The following is a 16,299-nucleotide window of genomic DNA, read 5'->3' as shown; positions in this document are numbered from 1 at the left end:
GCTGTTGAATAGAGGTCGGTCTACTGGTCAATTCTTAGAGGGCTTGTATTCATAAAATCTTCAATTATTGGTGAACAGTGATAATTAAAATAAAAAAGTGATTCAATCATTTTTTTTTTCTTATATTATTCTTTATTATTATTAATGTCTGGAAAAAAGAAAATCTATAGTTTTATTTGGCTTCAATTCATTTGCATGATCTTACTGAAGTCTCCTCTGATTTCCGACAGATCATAATAAATAGTTGTGATCACGTTATCCCCTTCACATCATACAGGCATCACAAGTAACACTGTAGAATTATAGAGACACCAATGACTGACCAATATTAAATTATATAGACTATTTATCGATACAAAATTTAAGTTAATTATATATTTTATCGCCATAAACAACTATTTATTCAGCTAATGCATGACATGTCTCCACTAAGCTGATAGCCTTGTTGTACAGACTGTGATGTTCTGGTAGCAGTCCTACCACTTTTCCCATTAGTTGAACAGTGTCTACTATAGGAACATTTGGACATCTTAGTAAACTTGAATCCTAGAGAAAAAACAATAAGCATACATAACACATAGATGGAATTTACCTCTGTTTAAGCTCTGTCTACACTACCAAACTCTATGTGACAAAAAAATGTTATGTGCCCATATATGGACATGATGATGTCGAATCACTACCATATTTGGACATACCACCAGCATATTTGGGCACATCACACTTTTTTGTCAAACTAGTTTGATAGTGTAGACAGAGCTTTAGATTGGATTGTCAAACTAGTTTGATAGAGCTTTACAGTAATGTGTCATGAACATACCTTTGTTTTAATCCAACTCATGAGGTTGGCAGGGACTGATGCCAGTTTCTCTACACTAACGTCAGTTGCTTGATCAACAGCGATGTAATGAAGTCGTTGACCTATGACCTCCATCAGTTGTGTCGCTATTTCTGTATTTTCACTCACTGTTGTTAAAACCTGTCAATAAAAAGGAAGAGATTCAACCTTTATGCATGAAGAAAGGAAAATTTTTTAATCTGGATTGAAGGAAGAAATGAAGAATAAATGAATGAGGAACAGAAGTAAGAACTTCTTTTTTGAGTTGAGTGGCACAAAATCTAGTCCAAGTCTTTTCAGGTAAGGACTTATAACCGGAGGTCCAGTACAGTGTACACATCTGTCTCATGTGTACTTTAAATAAACCAGTGTATCTTTCGGAAGAGTAAGGCAGTACATGTACTCGGCCACCGTTTGGTGGCAGTTCTTGACTTGAAAGAACCCTTAGGAGTTGAGTGGCACAAAATCTGGTTCAACTGTTTTCAGATAAGGACCTAAAACTGGCGGTCCAGTGTACACATCTGTCTCCTGTGCACTTTAAATAACCCAGTGTATCTTTAGGAAGAGTATTATTGTGAAACTTGACAACCCTTAGAAGAGATGTGTTACTGGTCCACTGCACTTTGAGATGGTCATCGTATATAAAGCGCAACATACCTCCTCAGCCTGCTTGTCATATCCCAAGCTGTACAGCTGCAATGAATGATGTCTCTTAACCATATCAACATCAACATTCCAAACAAGGGCTAGTTGTTGGGCAACTGCTGGCCACACACTTGCTGGGGAAGACTTCCGGAATCGAATCATGAATGATACTGATGGCGAAACGGCAATCACTTCCGGTGTTTTGGCACCATCCTCGTGATTTGGAGTTGTGTTCGTAAATGATGATATTACAAGTTTATTTACAAACTAAAAGAAAACATAAATAATAATTGAAATTACAGTTAAATTTTTTAAATAATTAAACAATGCTCATTAATAATAAATCTTTGAAAAGAATTTATGAAATAAAAGCCATATACTATTGATATTGAAAATCTACAAATTTCTATAGATACTGATATCTGTCTATCGGGAACACATTACCTCTTGCCGTTTCTCCATCAACGCAAGACTAATATTCTTTTCAGGGGCCGGTGCAGAACCACCTAACTCTCTGAAAAACATGCTTTTCGTTGTACCATCAAAATACTGCAGAGGCTTCACGGATTTAAGCATAAATGTCATTACAGCCTGCATTACTGTACACAGCTGTTTGTGAACGACTACGAGTTGTTGATTTGGTGGCTGTTGGTAACTTGCAAGAACCATCAGTGGTGTTGAGCCTTGAATCACCTGCCAAAGATCCTCAACTCGAAATACTGGTGGCTTAGGTGATTCACCTTCAACCTAGGTCAAGAAACAACACAAACCATTTGTTTCAAATTACAGTATTTTGTTAAATAATAAGACATAATTTTGGCACACATGGCGTTTTATACATATAACACAGGTACAGTACACAATGCTGTGTTAAAGATCCTCAACTCGAAATACTGGTGGTTTAGGTGTTTCACCTTCGACCGAGGTCAATAAACAGCACAAGTGATTGGCTGTTTTAAAATACAGTATTCAGGGGTTTTGTAAAAGAATATACATACATAACTTTGGCACACATGGCATTTCATACATACAATAAAGGTACAGTACACAATGCTGTGTTTTACGAATAGTACTTTACATATATAAGGTAGTTATAAAGAAAGAAGAAATATGTATTTATTATTTTTAAACTTAATTTTCCTCATAAAATTAATCAAAAGATAATTTCTCATGAGCCAAACATTAAAATTATGGTAAAAAATAATAATAAATAATTATGAGATGCATTTACCATCTGAATTATGTCAAACAGATCACAAACTGACCCCATAAACTTCTGAAAAGCACTGTCACTTAGTCCGATTTCCTAAATATGTACATACAAACAACATTTGCATTAAAACATTTTTTTTTAAAGATGTATTGTCCCTTTGACTAATTCCAAAAAAATAAAAAATAACAGATTTCGAAAAAAGGTGGGTCATTTTGAAGTATCATAATAGTTATTAACTATCACCAACAATTTGTCGAAAAAAAAATCATTTAACTGAAATACAGACGTTTTTTTGTTAAAAAAATAACTCTGACTTCCAGTCAAAGTTTTCGATCAAAACATACCCCATAATGAAACGCGCTTGTTTGGCTATTCTGTATGCATAATCATAAAACTTCCTCACGATCTGTGTGAAAATACCTTCTCAACCGTGACGAGTTGTAAACAATCCTAATTAGCATATGCATAATGCGTACTCGTGGTTTTAAATCCTTGTTTACTTTCGCTCGCGACGATTTTCCAGACGAAATGTAGTGAAACTAATTTACCTGTTAATTACGTAAACTTGTTGCATTTAGCTCGAATTTTCGACTTAAAGTGAATAACTTTAATATTACTTTGATATGGCCAATTTAAATTTAGAATATTTTGACCTTCATTTTTTTGTGTTTCAAGGGACAATACATCTTTAATGTAATTACTTTGTTATGTTGCTTAAGCACAGCATCAATTGAACAAACTCTTCGGCCATTTTTTTTGTAAAGATGATTTTGTGTTAATGACAAATAAGTATATAGGTTAAAATTCTCGGCTGAAATTTTAATTATTATTATTATAGGAAGCTACTGTAAGAGAACTCACTTCCACATAAACTCATACAAAATTTTAAACCTTAATTTAAAAAATGGGTTGGTAGGGCTTAAGTAAATTTGTTCAGTGAAGTATTAAATGAATGAAAAATAATTGAGAGAACACTAACATTTTACAAAATTGTTTTTTAGTTGGAGACGACTATATTAAACTTTAAATTGTGTTTACATATCCTAAATGTAATTATTAAAATGTTTTTCTGAAGAAAGTGAAACTAAACACGATATACCTTCCTGCAAAGCCTATCTTTGGGTGCCTTGCCAACTTTATCCATTAAATAAGCGCCAGCCGACACTCTCTTAGCAAGAAACGTGCTCCACATTAGCGTCGCCACACCTATAAAAAAAAAACAAGAACATTCACATGCATGTGACAACTATTAAGCCCTGTCTACATTATCAAACTTTATGTGACAAAGAAATGTGATGTGCCCATATATGGACACATTGATGTCATATTATTACCATATTTGGACACATCATACTTTTTCAGTACAAACTAGTTTGTAGTGTAGAGACAGAGCCTAATATGGTTATTAATGAAGAAGGAATTAAAGTGACTTTTTATAATTTTTGAACTATATTTAGCTGTTAATAATTTCTTTTTGAAAACCCTATATGAACAGTGTTATTTTACATTATAAAAAAAACATTTACATGCACGTGACAACTACTAAGCTTTGTCTACTTTATGTGACAAAAATGATGTGCCCATATATGGACATGATGATGTCATATCAATACCACATTTGGGCATATCACTACCGTATTTGGGCACATCATATTTGTTTTTTGTTAAAATGTTTGATAAAATGATAGTGTAGACAGAGCTTTATACAAATTGGTTACCTAGCCTCAGAATTCCATTTTGTAGCATCTTCAGGTGCTCTAGTCCTTGTGCCAACATATCTGATGCCTTAAAACAAGTAAAAAAGACTGAACTAGTAAATGATGATTTAAACAATATAGGTTATTAAATCATAAATATAATAATGATATTCATTTCTATATAAGAATGCCTCCTAATAAAAATATTTAGTAACAGTAATTCTCCCCTTTTTTCTCATCCTTATGTTACCATAATAATGCCTATCTGGATTATTATTCCACTGTACTGTATAGTACAAGTACACTAGGCCTAGACATTTTAGTCTCTCACTTTCCCATATCTATATTTACCTACCTCCGGGGCTTTATTCCACTGTACAATATATTCCCAACAACAGTGAGCTTGAATGGTATCATGTTCTAGGCTGTGGGGCAGCCGCTTCAAAATGTCTGCCAACAATTCTATTAGAAAATAAAGTTATCATACAAATTAATTAAATTTAGGTCTTCACTCTATCGTGTCATCACATGATTGACTGTAGTTTGGTCAGAGACACAATACAGTAAATAATACAACATACTCTGAAGATGATTTTGTCCATCATCATTATCATTTGCATCTGTTTCCATGGCAACTGTTTCTGCATCACTGCCTGTACTGAATGATCTCTGAAAGGCGTGGTGATTGGACAAATATGTAGGTGAAACACCATGTTTTACCACCCATTTGCCTAGCAACTCAGCAAAAATATCTGGAAAATGTAAGAAAACATAATTGTAAAGCAATAGGGGTCCAGAGAATATAGAGTATGTTCAATATTCCTTTGCCTAAAATATAGCACCATTCATTGAAACAAAATGTAAGATTCGTAATTACCTCTTCCGCCTTTCAGCAACGTCTTGAGAGTAATAGGAGATTCTGGAGTTTGTATTCCTACAGAATAATCCTGGCTTGCTGTCCAGCCAACCGTATCACCCCTGCCGATGTTGGTAGTAACCTCCTAAAAGGAAAGGTAACTATCTTTAAGCACAAAATCCATTACTGAGGATGCGTTTCATAATGAATTAGTATTGGAATGTTTGTAAATTTGCTGTATAAGAACCACTAGCCCCGCAAGTGTCTGGTTTCATGATTTACCATTACCTGAGGTGGTTTTGTGTACAGCAAACTGCATAACGATGTAACATCATGTAATTGGTTGACTACTGTCTGCCACGATTCTGATGTTCCTAGTATATTTACCCAGGTATGGTCTAACTCTGGGGTGATCACAACGGCAGATTCAGCATCGCTTGCGGATTCTGGTTCAACAGAGCTCTCTGCAGCACTTGTTTCCATTTCCTATAAAAATTGTGTACAATTTGATATTAATTAATAATAAGATTGTAACAGGGTAGACCAGCCGATAGCCACCAGGGAGTAGGGAACTAGCCTAGAATTACCTGGGAATAGGAAACTAGCCTAGAATCACCATGGAGAAGGTAACTAGCCTAGAACCACCAGGGAGTAGGCAACTCCCCTGGTACAGCAGGGAGTAGGCAACTAGCCTAGAACCACCAGGGAGTAGGGAACTAGCCTAGAACCACCAGGGAGATGATATGTTATGTTTTTACATCTCCCTGATTGTACTGTATAAACAATTTAAAAATATGCTTGACCTTTACCTGAGTGGAAGAGTCCTCCGGCGACGACATGCTAAGCACCGACTTAATAACGACAGACACGACCAAAGCAGCTGCGACTTGTTTGGAGTTCATGATGATTTCCTGCAGCTGTATGTAAGAACTAAAGTCATCCTTCCGAGACGTTTTAGAAGCATCACTAAAGAGTGTTAAGAACTGGTGAAGATGGCAGGATGATGTCAGGTTCTTAAGAACCGTTTCTTCTTGTTCAAGCCATGTCTTAACCAAAAGAACCTGTTTACAAAAAAATGGAGGAGTCATTTACAAATATGAGTTGGAAATACGATATAGAAATGTTTTTTAAATCTATTATATATTTTTTTATAGCAATAGCAATAGTTTAAAAGAGAAATTAGCAATAAGTGGTTTTTGCTAAACATTATTAGGGGGCTCAACCAGGGCATGGGTTGGAGGAAGTTAAGGTTTTCAAAAATTCTGTGATATAGTGTATTGTTTGCAATAGATGATATGCTATGCCTGTCAATTGATAATTATTGTGCAAAATTTCTTCTAAACTCATTACATAATTTCAAGCTGCCAATAAGCATGGTCCATACCATTGCAAATTGCCCAAATGCACAGACAGGAAAAAGGGAACACACTGAGTTAGCAGAAACAGAAAAAGCAGACCTGGTCACCGTAAGTTTGTGTTCTCCACTTAAGCTCTGTCTACACTCTACACTATCAAACTTTAAGTGACAACAAAATGTACGCTGTACCCATATATGGACATGATGATGTCATATCACTACTATATTTAAGCATATCACTACCATATTTGGGCACATCTTTTTTTTTGTCAAAATAGTTTATAGTGTAGACAGAGCTTTATACCTAGTTGAACATGTTCAATGTAGGTCAACTTTGAAAAAACTTTGACCTTTGCTACATACAGTACATACTTTATGCAACATAGGCCTACATACGCTGTTAATGTAATGCTGAAATGAGTGGAATTGTTGCCATTAAATGCATTAATCATAGCCCTGCGTAGGTTGGCAACACTTAAACATTGAGTGACTTCATATATTATTAAAAAATTTATGCACAGGTATGTTGCAAAGGTAGAATTTAATTTATTTTGTAACACAGGCTGTTGATGTATTAAAAATGGAAAGATACATTGCAATAAGTTGAAATAAGGTAGTCTATCTTTTAATAAACCCACAACCAAAGATATAAGAATAAAATTGAATGAAATGTTCATTATGAGAATTATTATTGCAAATTTATGCTTAGAATATTTAAGGAAATGATAAAGTACTATTTGATCACAAAGTATGTAAATTATTATTTTAAAAAATGGAAGTATAGCATAACAAAGCCTTGAAGGGAAAAAAGCAATTAAAATTTGATGCACAAACTTGCCTTCATCCAGTCCTTTTATGAAATCGATTAAAATTGAATAAAAATATTATCATAAAAAAAATAATCATTTTATTTATTAAAGATGTCACTAAATGCTTATGTTTTGAAGATAGACATAAATAGATTAGACCAGACCTGTAGTAATTATTATGCAAAATATGTTTTAGTCAAATAATAAATACTGCAGCAATCAGAAAGTGCTACAGTTAAATTCTTAAGCACTATCAAACTTTTTGTGAAAACAAAATGTTATGTGCCCATATATGGACATGATGATGTCATATCACTAGCATATTTTGGCATATTACTACCTTATTTGGGAACGGCACACTTTTTTTTCAAACTAGTTTGATAGTGTAGATAGAGTTTAATGAAGATTACAATGTAGATTATAGCAAAAACATCTTATAAATCTAAGATGAATGAACTATATAGTTGTGGTTTATATATAAACTCACCAAGAAGTCTTTAATAGGAACACTAAGCTGCTCAATGATTGGAAACAAATCTTGTACATCACTTTGCCCAGTTAAACAAGCTTTGAATAAAAATACACCTAGAAACAAAAAGAGAAAAGCGATTTCAACAATTGTCCATTGAATAAATGGTTATCTAATAAAACTTGTTCTTAAAAAAAATAAATAAAGGAGAGGTAGTTGAGATGCTTGGCGTATGATTCTTTTGGACCCAGGATTAATAATGGTATCCACCATCTTACCTAATTCTGCTTGCAGATCTTCAGAAAGGTTCTGTTTGATCTTAATGACAGCCTGGGGCTGGTTATCTACCATCGTGTCAACATCTTTCTCTTCCTGGCTCTCTAAACTATGTTCAACTTTGACCTCAAAGCACTGCAAGAACTGCGACGTGTCCATAAAGGCTTCAGTGTCTGTAAAATGCACTTTAGTGGTGTAGCAGGCCTTAAGATAGTTTGCAATTTGTTCTTGAAATTGTTTGATCTCTTCTTCATCCATTGCCAATGTATCTGAAAGGGTCTGTAGAAAGAGGTGTGGTGGATAATTAGCATAGCCGCAATTACTACTACAGTATTTCTTAATAAGTTTGTTGTTTCCTAAAAATACAACACTCTGTAGCCTCTGTTGCATTGTACTGTAGCAGTTGCTTAACAGCTATGAGCTAAACCCAGGAACCCCGGAGCTTACATGGGCCCCTAAGCAGCGCTCAGCAGTGGAAAAAACAGGCTTTAAAGTATGTCGAAAAAGGCTAAACAAATCGGAGGCCTCGAGCGTGGGAGGGCAACTTAGGGTCCTTAAACCAGGGGCCTCATGCTTTTGTGTTATGCCACTGGATAAAGTTTTAGAAAGAAATTGATAACAAGTACCTCTATACTAATCTCTTCCTCCACTTTGTCTGCTATCTCACTACTATTAATTTTCAAGATACCATTGTAAGACTTGAGTAGACATTTCTGAGCTAGGCAGAACTGCAGTAGGCACTGGCTCTCATAGTCCAGCGAGTTTGGCTCCTGTGATCGTAATTGCGCAACCAGAGATTCCATTGCATACAGTTGTACCATTGACGGTACATTTTTTGTAGCTAAGATTTTGTTTAATCCCTATAAAGAAATTATAAGAAAATTACTAATAGAAACAATATGTATGTATGTTTAATAAAGTTTCAAATCTGAATGGAAACATCAAATGTTAATTTATTTATTACGGTATATAATCTTAAGCTCTGTCTACACTATCAAACTTTATGTGACAAAAAATGTGATGTGCCCATATATGGACATGATGATGTCATACTGTATCACTACCAAATATGGGCACATCACACTTTTTTTGTCAAACTAGTTTGATAGTGTAGACAGAGCTTTAAAGGAAGAGGTTGACTTAATTGCACAAAATGCATATGATTACCTGTTGTTTGTATGATGCTATCTTAATATCCAGTAGCACAGGGGTTATAGCTTGCTCTAAAGGTTCTAAACAATTTAAATATCGAAAGAAATAATGATTTACTATATATGTAAAAAATATCAATATAAACAAACTATATTCTACAAATAGTACTTACTGGAGCATGTTATCAATGATTGTTGGAATTGCATGAAAAAAGGGTTTCTAGATGGGCTTGAATCTGCAACCTCTAGTTTACAGGACAAGTGTCATACCATTAGATCACAAATATATGGTACTTTTCTTTGATCTTTTGATTTGCGACGACTGGCATCTGACGACCAAACTACACCATGTTAGGGATATTGGGACGCCTCAACATAGTTTTTATGTGTTTCTAGGTCCAGACGACGACCGACAACACATCGACTGACCTGACCTAGTTAGATCGTCGGTCATAACAAATCAAAAGCTCCCTATATTATTAATGTTTATGTTTCAATCAGCTTACCTTTAAGATTATTTCTGTTATGCAGTAAGCTGGATAGTTTCTTTACAAGATGCATATCTCTAGCTTTCTTGCTGTTCTTATCGCTAAGGGCTAAGTGAAATGGAACATAAACTGTTTTTAATAAACCACTAGGCTCCATCAAGACACACTGAAGTTGCTTATATTGCCTCCTGGAATCCTGTACTGTTAAATGATTAAGCCCAAGAATACCATAGCCTGGAGCAAGGAGTCTAAAATAAATTTGACAGAAAAAGTAAGAAATTAATACACAGTATAGTATGTATACAGTATTTCATAATAATTCACATTTTATTCATATTTGTTACTACTTAAAAAATAAAATAGGTTTTAATTCTTCAAAAAGTTTGAAGACTAACCTGCAAGATTTAGGCACATTAAAAGCAGCCACTCTAGGCCCCTGCTGGATGTTCCATACTTCTAGGATCCCACGCCGTGGTGCATAGATTACCAAGAACAATGCAAGCCTAGGAAATGTAGCATTCTTTTTCTTTGAACCTTTGTTCTGGTCCGACTTCTCTTTATGGAAGTCTTCTTTAACTTGTACCCACCCGCACTGGGCATCACGATAACCTAGAATAATAAATTAATTTCATGATCCATTTGTGGAAGAAAAAGTTGCAAATACCAGCCTAGGAAAGTTAGGTTTACCATTTTTTTAAAACACAAAATAAAGTAGAGTTAAGTAGTTGTTAATTTTTAACATACAGTACATTTTTATCTTCTTAAAATATTTTAAACATTTTTTAAACAGTTGTAACTACTGTAGTATGACTAGTTTTAATTGTCATAGACCTTTATGGTATTTTAATTTGCTTTTTAAAGTGGTTTTAATTCTTATGGTTTTATATATGTATATACTGCACCTATGAGCAATCATTGATTGGAAATATGGCGCATTATAAATGCTTTTATTATTATTGTTATTATTATTATTAGAGTTCAGAATATCTTAACTTGCCCATACCTTTCCAGATTCTAACAACAATTCCTCTAGTGACATCAACCAACATGACACGCCCAAAGCTATCGGTTGTAACAGCTAATCTATTGGTTGGAGCTAAATGTATACTGTCGCCATTGCGTCGTAAATCAGGAATACTAAATCTGAGAAATAATTGATACAGAGGTCGTGTGGCGCAGTGTGTTGGACGTTGAATTACTTATCGTGAGATCGTGGTTTGAATCTAATTCTAGCCGCATTGCTTGTATCCTTGGACAAGACACTTTACTTACATTTGCCTTCCTCCACCCAGGTGTATAAAATGGGTACCGGTTAGATCAAGACACAACTTTGCGCTGATTAATAGCTCATGCATTATGGGAGTATGTTTCCATACGTATTTGATCCAAAAAATGACCGGAGTAATAATGTGCAGTGCATTGCGAGCTTGCTTGTATGCACTATATACGAATAAACTATTATTGTTATTTGAGAAAAACAGTAAAAAGATATGAAATGAAAAGAATGCTATATATAAATGTTATCTTTTCAATTTTAACTATAACAGATGTAAGTTAAATCGGTCTTCTCTTCAAGAAATTATATTTTAAAAAAGATAATTATAAAGAATGATAAAAGTTTACCGGATTGGTAACGAGGTTGCTGGTTCTACTTTTGGTTTTCCAGCAGATGAATCCTCCGCTGGTTGCTTACCCCGGAACCACCATCCACTAGAGAAAAAAACACATAAATATATTCATGTCACACAATAATACATGTATGTAGTAACTGTCTCAAAACTGTTTGCAGATTTACAGCCTATATACTTACCTGGCAGCTGAAATGAGGGCAGATTTGAGTTTACTTGCTACTGCAAAAGCTACATCCGACATGAGGGGCTGAGTACTACCCTAAAAATAAAATTACAGTTATTGTGTTAAATATGAGTCTAGATGTGTCACTAGATGATGATGAGGAAGAAGTGGCTTGATATCAATGGCTATTTTGATGATGATGATGGGAAAGATGATGAGGATGGGGCCAATGATAAATTGAACACTTAGGATAAAATTGCTATGATAAAATAAAATGTTCCCTCACTTCAATGGCATCAAAGACCCCGACAAAAGGGCTTGTTCCGACAGACAGGTACCTTGAACAAACTGGTGCATTGGACTTAATGGCCGCAGAGTATCCACCAAGAATGGATGCTGTGTGTAGCTGATCAAATGCACATGGGGTTATCACACCTACAAAAGAAAATACAGTTAGTATTTTATTTTATTCAATTTTCAGGCACAAAAATACATGACAACAAGACAGCGGTGCAGCACCCTGAGGATTGCCATGAGTGCAAAGCACTATCGAGATGGCTCTCCATATAGACACTCCCAAGATACACTATATGTTATTTACTGCCAATGTATGGCACTGGTGTTGAAAAACCATTATATAGTAGAACCTCTCCTTTAGGACACCCCTATATTAAGGGGACACTTTCCTTTTAAACAAACAAGGGGCAATATATGTTTTAACACTATCGCCAACCCCTATTTAGGGGACAGCCCTACTAAGGAGACATTTTGTTGGGTCTCGAGGGTGTCCCCTTAAAGGGTCTTTCACACCTGTTCCGGCACGGTTACGGAACAGGTGTGAAAGGCCCTTTATAGAGGTTTTATTGTATTTATTATAAAACTTACCACAACTAACTTGATCTTCAGTTGTATCCTGGTTTAGTAACCCCCATTTCTTGTATGCTAATGGTGGAGGCTGAATGGCATCAGTCCCACTTGCATGTGCTGTAGAAAACATTCAATATTTTAAAGTAGCCATTGAAACACTTATATATAATCCATATTATTAAAAATAAATTATTTAAACACAATTTTATGTGTCATTTTAATAAATAAAACAAACATTTATATATAATATTATTACCTCTTGCTAATTGGTTACGGCAAGCTCGGAGAGACTGAAACAAGCTAAATCCATCGACAAGTACTAAGGATGTTGGGAAAAGTATGGACAGCTCTTCCGGTTGTTCCGCAATTCCGGGATAGCGCGGAACATCATGTGTCCTACACTTTAGGTTTAAGACTGGATCCTCGTGGAGCAACTGTGACAACAAGAGGGCGCCATTCTCAGTGTACATTCTAACATATCCCGATGTAAATCCAACTATGACACACGTCCAGTCTGGTCTTCCTTGGGAACTGCGTTGTTGAGATGCCAACGGTACGCATAGAACATTTGTTATACATTCCCTGTAAATGATGGAAAAAAAATCTGGATTTTCTCATGGCCGACAACTACCCATACTGTAGCAAACAAAGCATGTGATTTGCTATTACTTAATACATTTGTGAAAGGTGCTGAAGTAAATACACAGCTTACCCTTCCTCCTGGTTTAGCATTCCTTTGTATATAATATGGTACCTGCAACCTGCCCCTTCAGTTTCGTCTGGGTCCCATTTTTCTACAGAAAAATAAAATATATTAAATTTAAATATTATCTTATATGTGTATTTATTGATCATTTGTTTCAATATTTCTACAAATTTAGCAATGTGCTTATATTTTGTTAATTATTCTGTACAGAAACCAGAGGGTATACTAATGAGTTTGATATAATCATTATAATATAAAACAAAATCCGAAAAAAAGCGAGGCAAGCCATTATGATTCTATATTTCTAACTTTGTTTTTTCATCTTCATCTTTTCACAGTGTGACACTGATTAATAGGTATGAAGAGTCTTTAACTTTCTTGAGAGACGTGCTCATAATTTTGTGTGTTTACAGTATTCAACTAATAAAAATAATTATAATAATCAAAGAATATATTATCTGTTTGGTGACAGATAAAGTGAACTATTAATATTATATCAACTTACGTTGAAGAAAGACGACTCTCTCTTCATATGCAACAACCAACAAATCATTTGCTGGCGAAAGGCTTACACTGCAGTCAGGTAACCAAGCATCCTTAGTTACACTCTCATCTTTGTTGCTACCTCTCTCCTCCTTAAAACAAATATATGTAATCAATAAAATACTACTGTATTAATTAAAAATGACTGTACATATGAAATGATGCAACGTACTAGAAATGTGGATTGCTGTGTGCTTAGAATATTTATTAAATAAATTAATTTGTGTGTGATTGTGTAATTTAAAAGAAAAAATAACAATCACTGATTGATGAAATTATAGTTGTTTAAAAATAAAGATTCGGAAATTGTTTTTTTTAAAATAGTACCTGTTTAGCTTCATTGGCATCATCAGGCCACGACCAGTCTTCATCCCAGCCTTCTGTAAATAAAATATTATTATATTATAATACTATTACTGTAGATCACATCACATCACGTACCTGTGTTGTGTGTACATACATGTCCTACCATCATGGTCCTCATACTCTTAACATGCCCATACAAGTTGCAAAAAATAATTTATTTATTATATTTACCAGCAAAATAAATATATCATCCGATATTACTGTTAACTTCAATACAATTATATATATAATTCTATAATAAACGTTCCAGAAACCAACAATATTTTCTAGCCCTATTTGAGACGAACTCAACGGGAGTGTGGCATGCTTTACAAGCCCGAATCAGCTTTTCTTTTGCCACACCTATATACACGGATAACATTATCGTCGGCCTAGCTGGGTGAAATTTTGGACTGCAAAACTTACCATTTTCATTAGACGTTTTTTGTTCCGATTGCGCTCCCAAGTTTGATGGATAGTTCAGTAAGAAGGAACTTACTGCCGAAATGTCTTGAAATTGTCCTAACTTATTCAAAACACACGACATTTGTATGTGATTTTACGATACCTTCATGGCGAATGAGTCAATTTTGTTTACGTATCGCTGTATTTCGATTGGATCACCCAAGAGGTGGAAATCCCTGCAATAGCTAGTTTTCATTGGATGAACACTATAAACGTTCCTAAAAAGGATACGAAATAATATTAATAAAGGTCTGTAAATGCAACCATGGAGGTCTATTTATACCTCCATGATGCAACGTTGTTTCTGATTTTAAAAAATGTCCACTTGTTTAGGCCTGACATTTACAACTCTTCCTTTCAAAATAAAAGAAAAACAATATTCATTATTTTCCATTAAAAAAAAAAAAAATTCCGTAGAGGTTCGAACCCAATCTACTTAAGAGCTGACAGCACCCAAACCTGAGCATTACCCGTTAGGCCACAAAGTAGTACATGACTGATCAGCTGATAAATAGTCTATTATACGTGTATTACGTAATTCATCATTACGTCATAAATATCATATTAATCTTGTTAAAACCAAAATGACCAGTTGGCTCAGTCGCCTGAGCGTCGTGTTGACAACACGTATGTCGTGGGTTCGATTCCCACGCTGGTCGGTGGAATAGAGTTAAAGGTATGCGACCACTGTGTTTGGGGTTCACAGATTATACGTCCCCCTTTCCACCACACATCATGAGGCGACAACATCAATGCATCTGGTGATGTGCTGGAAACGACCCCAAAAGGCTGTGGCAGGGCCTTAGTGCTGAGGCAGGGAGAGCACATTTAACATCTTTTTTTTTATTTAATTTTTTTTTTAACCTGTTTTTGATCTCGTAAATTGTATGTTTGCCGCCCTCAATTTTAAAATAAATTGAATTTATTAATTTCATCGCAGGTGTACGAAACGGGTTGGTATGCCATGCGTTGTTATGCAATAGTTGTGCAGGAGTAGTGGGAAAGACGGTATTGTTAGTCATTCGCGGTCAACACGCCACACTGTTAAATTTTGATTTTGTTTAATCAATGTTTCTACGTTGGTGGTAGCGAAATGTCCGATTCATGCAAGATATTATATTGTAATATATGTTATGAATACACGTCTATGGTAGCTGGTGTGTATGGCCGCACCGTCCCAGAATAAACATCTTTTAAACAGATAGTTTGTCTCCAATGGTTTTTGTATGGGGTTAATGGAGAGTGAAATAAGATCAAATATAGAACATTTGCAAAGATGCCGATTTCTAGACCAATTTCGAAGCTTAGACTAATTCCGCCGCCGGGCCGAGGCCGTAGGCATATACGAAGTCGAGTTTTTAAAGTAGAAAACCCCACCTAAAACTTTGAGGTCGCATCTGCTGGATAGTTGAAATTTTAATATTATCATAATTATCATAGGTGATTATGTATAGTAATACGTATAAATATAAGTGTAATTCTGGGCTCTATTTTCATTATTAGCTCTGCCCCAACCATGGTGGGCTAGAACTGGAGACTTAATATTTAATTTCATATTTCAATGAATGAGTGCACTTTCCGGGGACACTAAATAAGTATTTATCTTAGACAAACGCAAGTTATTAAAATCACTGATATTGCATTACGGATGGAGTAACCGATATACCAAGTTTGAAATATTTTTTATTCCAGTATTTTTTCTCTCGATGTTTTTGTGTGTGACTATTTTGCTGTGCTCCACCACTGGCGCCAAATTGGATCCACTGGAGCACAATGTATT

The 16,299-nt window shown here is 34.9% G+C and overlaps 1 protein-coding gene across 2 annotated transcripts in view; it reads right to left on the bottom strand.

Moving 5' to 3' along the window:
- Positions 1–14,638, bottom strand: part of LOC144851613 (rab3 GTPase-activating protein non-catalytic subunit-like) — a 194,146-nt gene extending 179,508 nt beyond the window's left edge. Inside the window, exons 1-28 of one of the 2 annotated variants that reach the window (XM_078709157.1) lie at positions 14,481–14,638; positions 14,037–14,089; positions 13,672–13,801; positions 13,173–13,254; positions 12,717–13,042; positions 12,479–12,577; positions 11,880–12,028; positions 11,610–11,689; positions 11,423–11,509; positions 10,803–10,942; positions 10,195–10,408; positions 9,818–10,047; positions 9,328–9,392; positions 8,787–9,020; positions 8,163–8,439; positions 7,903–8,000; positions 6,059–6,310; positions 5,538–5,735; positions 5,271–5,394; positions 4,975–5,145; positions 4,749–4,855; positions 4,415–4,481; positions 3,796–3,902; positions 2,715–2,789; positions 1,928–2,230; positions 1,496–1,750; positions 821–979; positions 397–546 (exon numbers count right to left, since the gene is read on the bottom strand). In XM_078709157.1, the coding sequence (XP_078565283.1) occupies positions 400–546; positions 821–979; positions 1,496–1,750; positions 1,928–2,230; positions 2,715–2,789; positions 3,796–3,902; positions 4,415–4,481; positions 4,749–4,855; positions 4,975–5,145; positions 5,271–5,394; positions 5,538–5,735; positions 6,059–6,310; positions 7,903–8,000; positions 8,163–8,439; positions 8,787–9,020; positions 9,328–9,392; positions 9,818–10,047; positions 10,195–10,408; positions 10,803–10,942; positions 11,423–11,509; positions 11,610–11,689; positions 11,880–12,028; positions 12,479–12,577; positions 12,717–13,042; positions 13,173–13,254; positions 13,672–13,801; positions 14,037–14,089; positions 14,481–14,601 (4,350 nt within the window). In that variant the 5' untranslated portion in view covers positions 14,602–14,638 and the 3' untranslated portion in view covers positions 397–399. Of the gene's footprint in view, positions 1–125; positions 547–820; positions 980–1,495; positions 1,751–1,927; positions 2,231–2,714; positions 2,790–3,795; positions 3,903–4,414; positions 4,482–4,748; positions 4,856–4,974; positions 5,146–5,270; positions 5,395–5,537; positions 5,736–6,058; positions 6,311–7,902; positions 8,001–8,162; positions 8,440–8,786; positions 9,021–9,327; positions 9,393–9,817; positions 10,048–10,194; positions 10,409–10,802; positions 10,943–11,422; positions 11,510–11,609; positions 11,690–11,879; positions 12,029–12,478; positions 12,578–12,716; positions 13,043–13,172; positions 13,255–13,671; positions 13,802–14,036; positions 14,090–14,480 lie in introns of those variants that run through there. The other variant, XM_078709156.1, reaches the window with a different exon arrangement.
- Positions 14,639–16,299: the final 1,661 nt, after the last annotated feature.

The sequence above is a fragment of the Antedon bifida genome, chromosome 9 (assembly GCF_963402885.1).
Source record: "Antedon bifida chromosome 9, ecAntBifi1.1, whole genome shotgun sequence".
NCBI classification, from domain to species: domain Eukaryota; kingdom Metazoa; phylum Echinodermata; class Crinoidea; order Comatulida; family Antedonidae; genus Antedon; species Antedon bifida.
The sequence above is the reverse complement of the archived record's forward strand: the minus strand, read 5'-3'. Positions and strand labels throughout refer to the sequence as shown.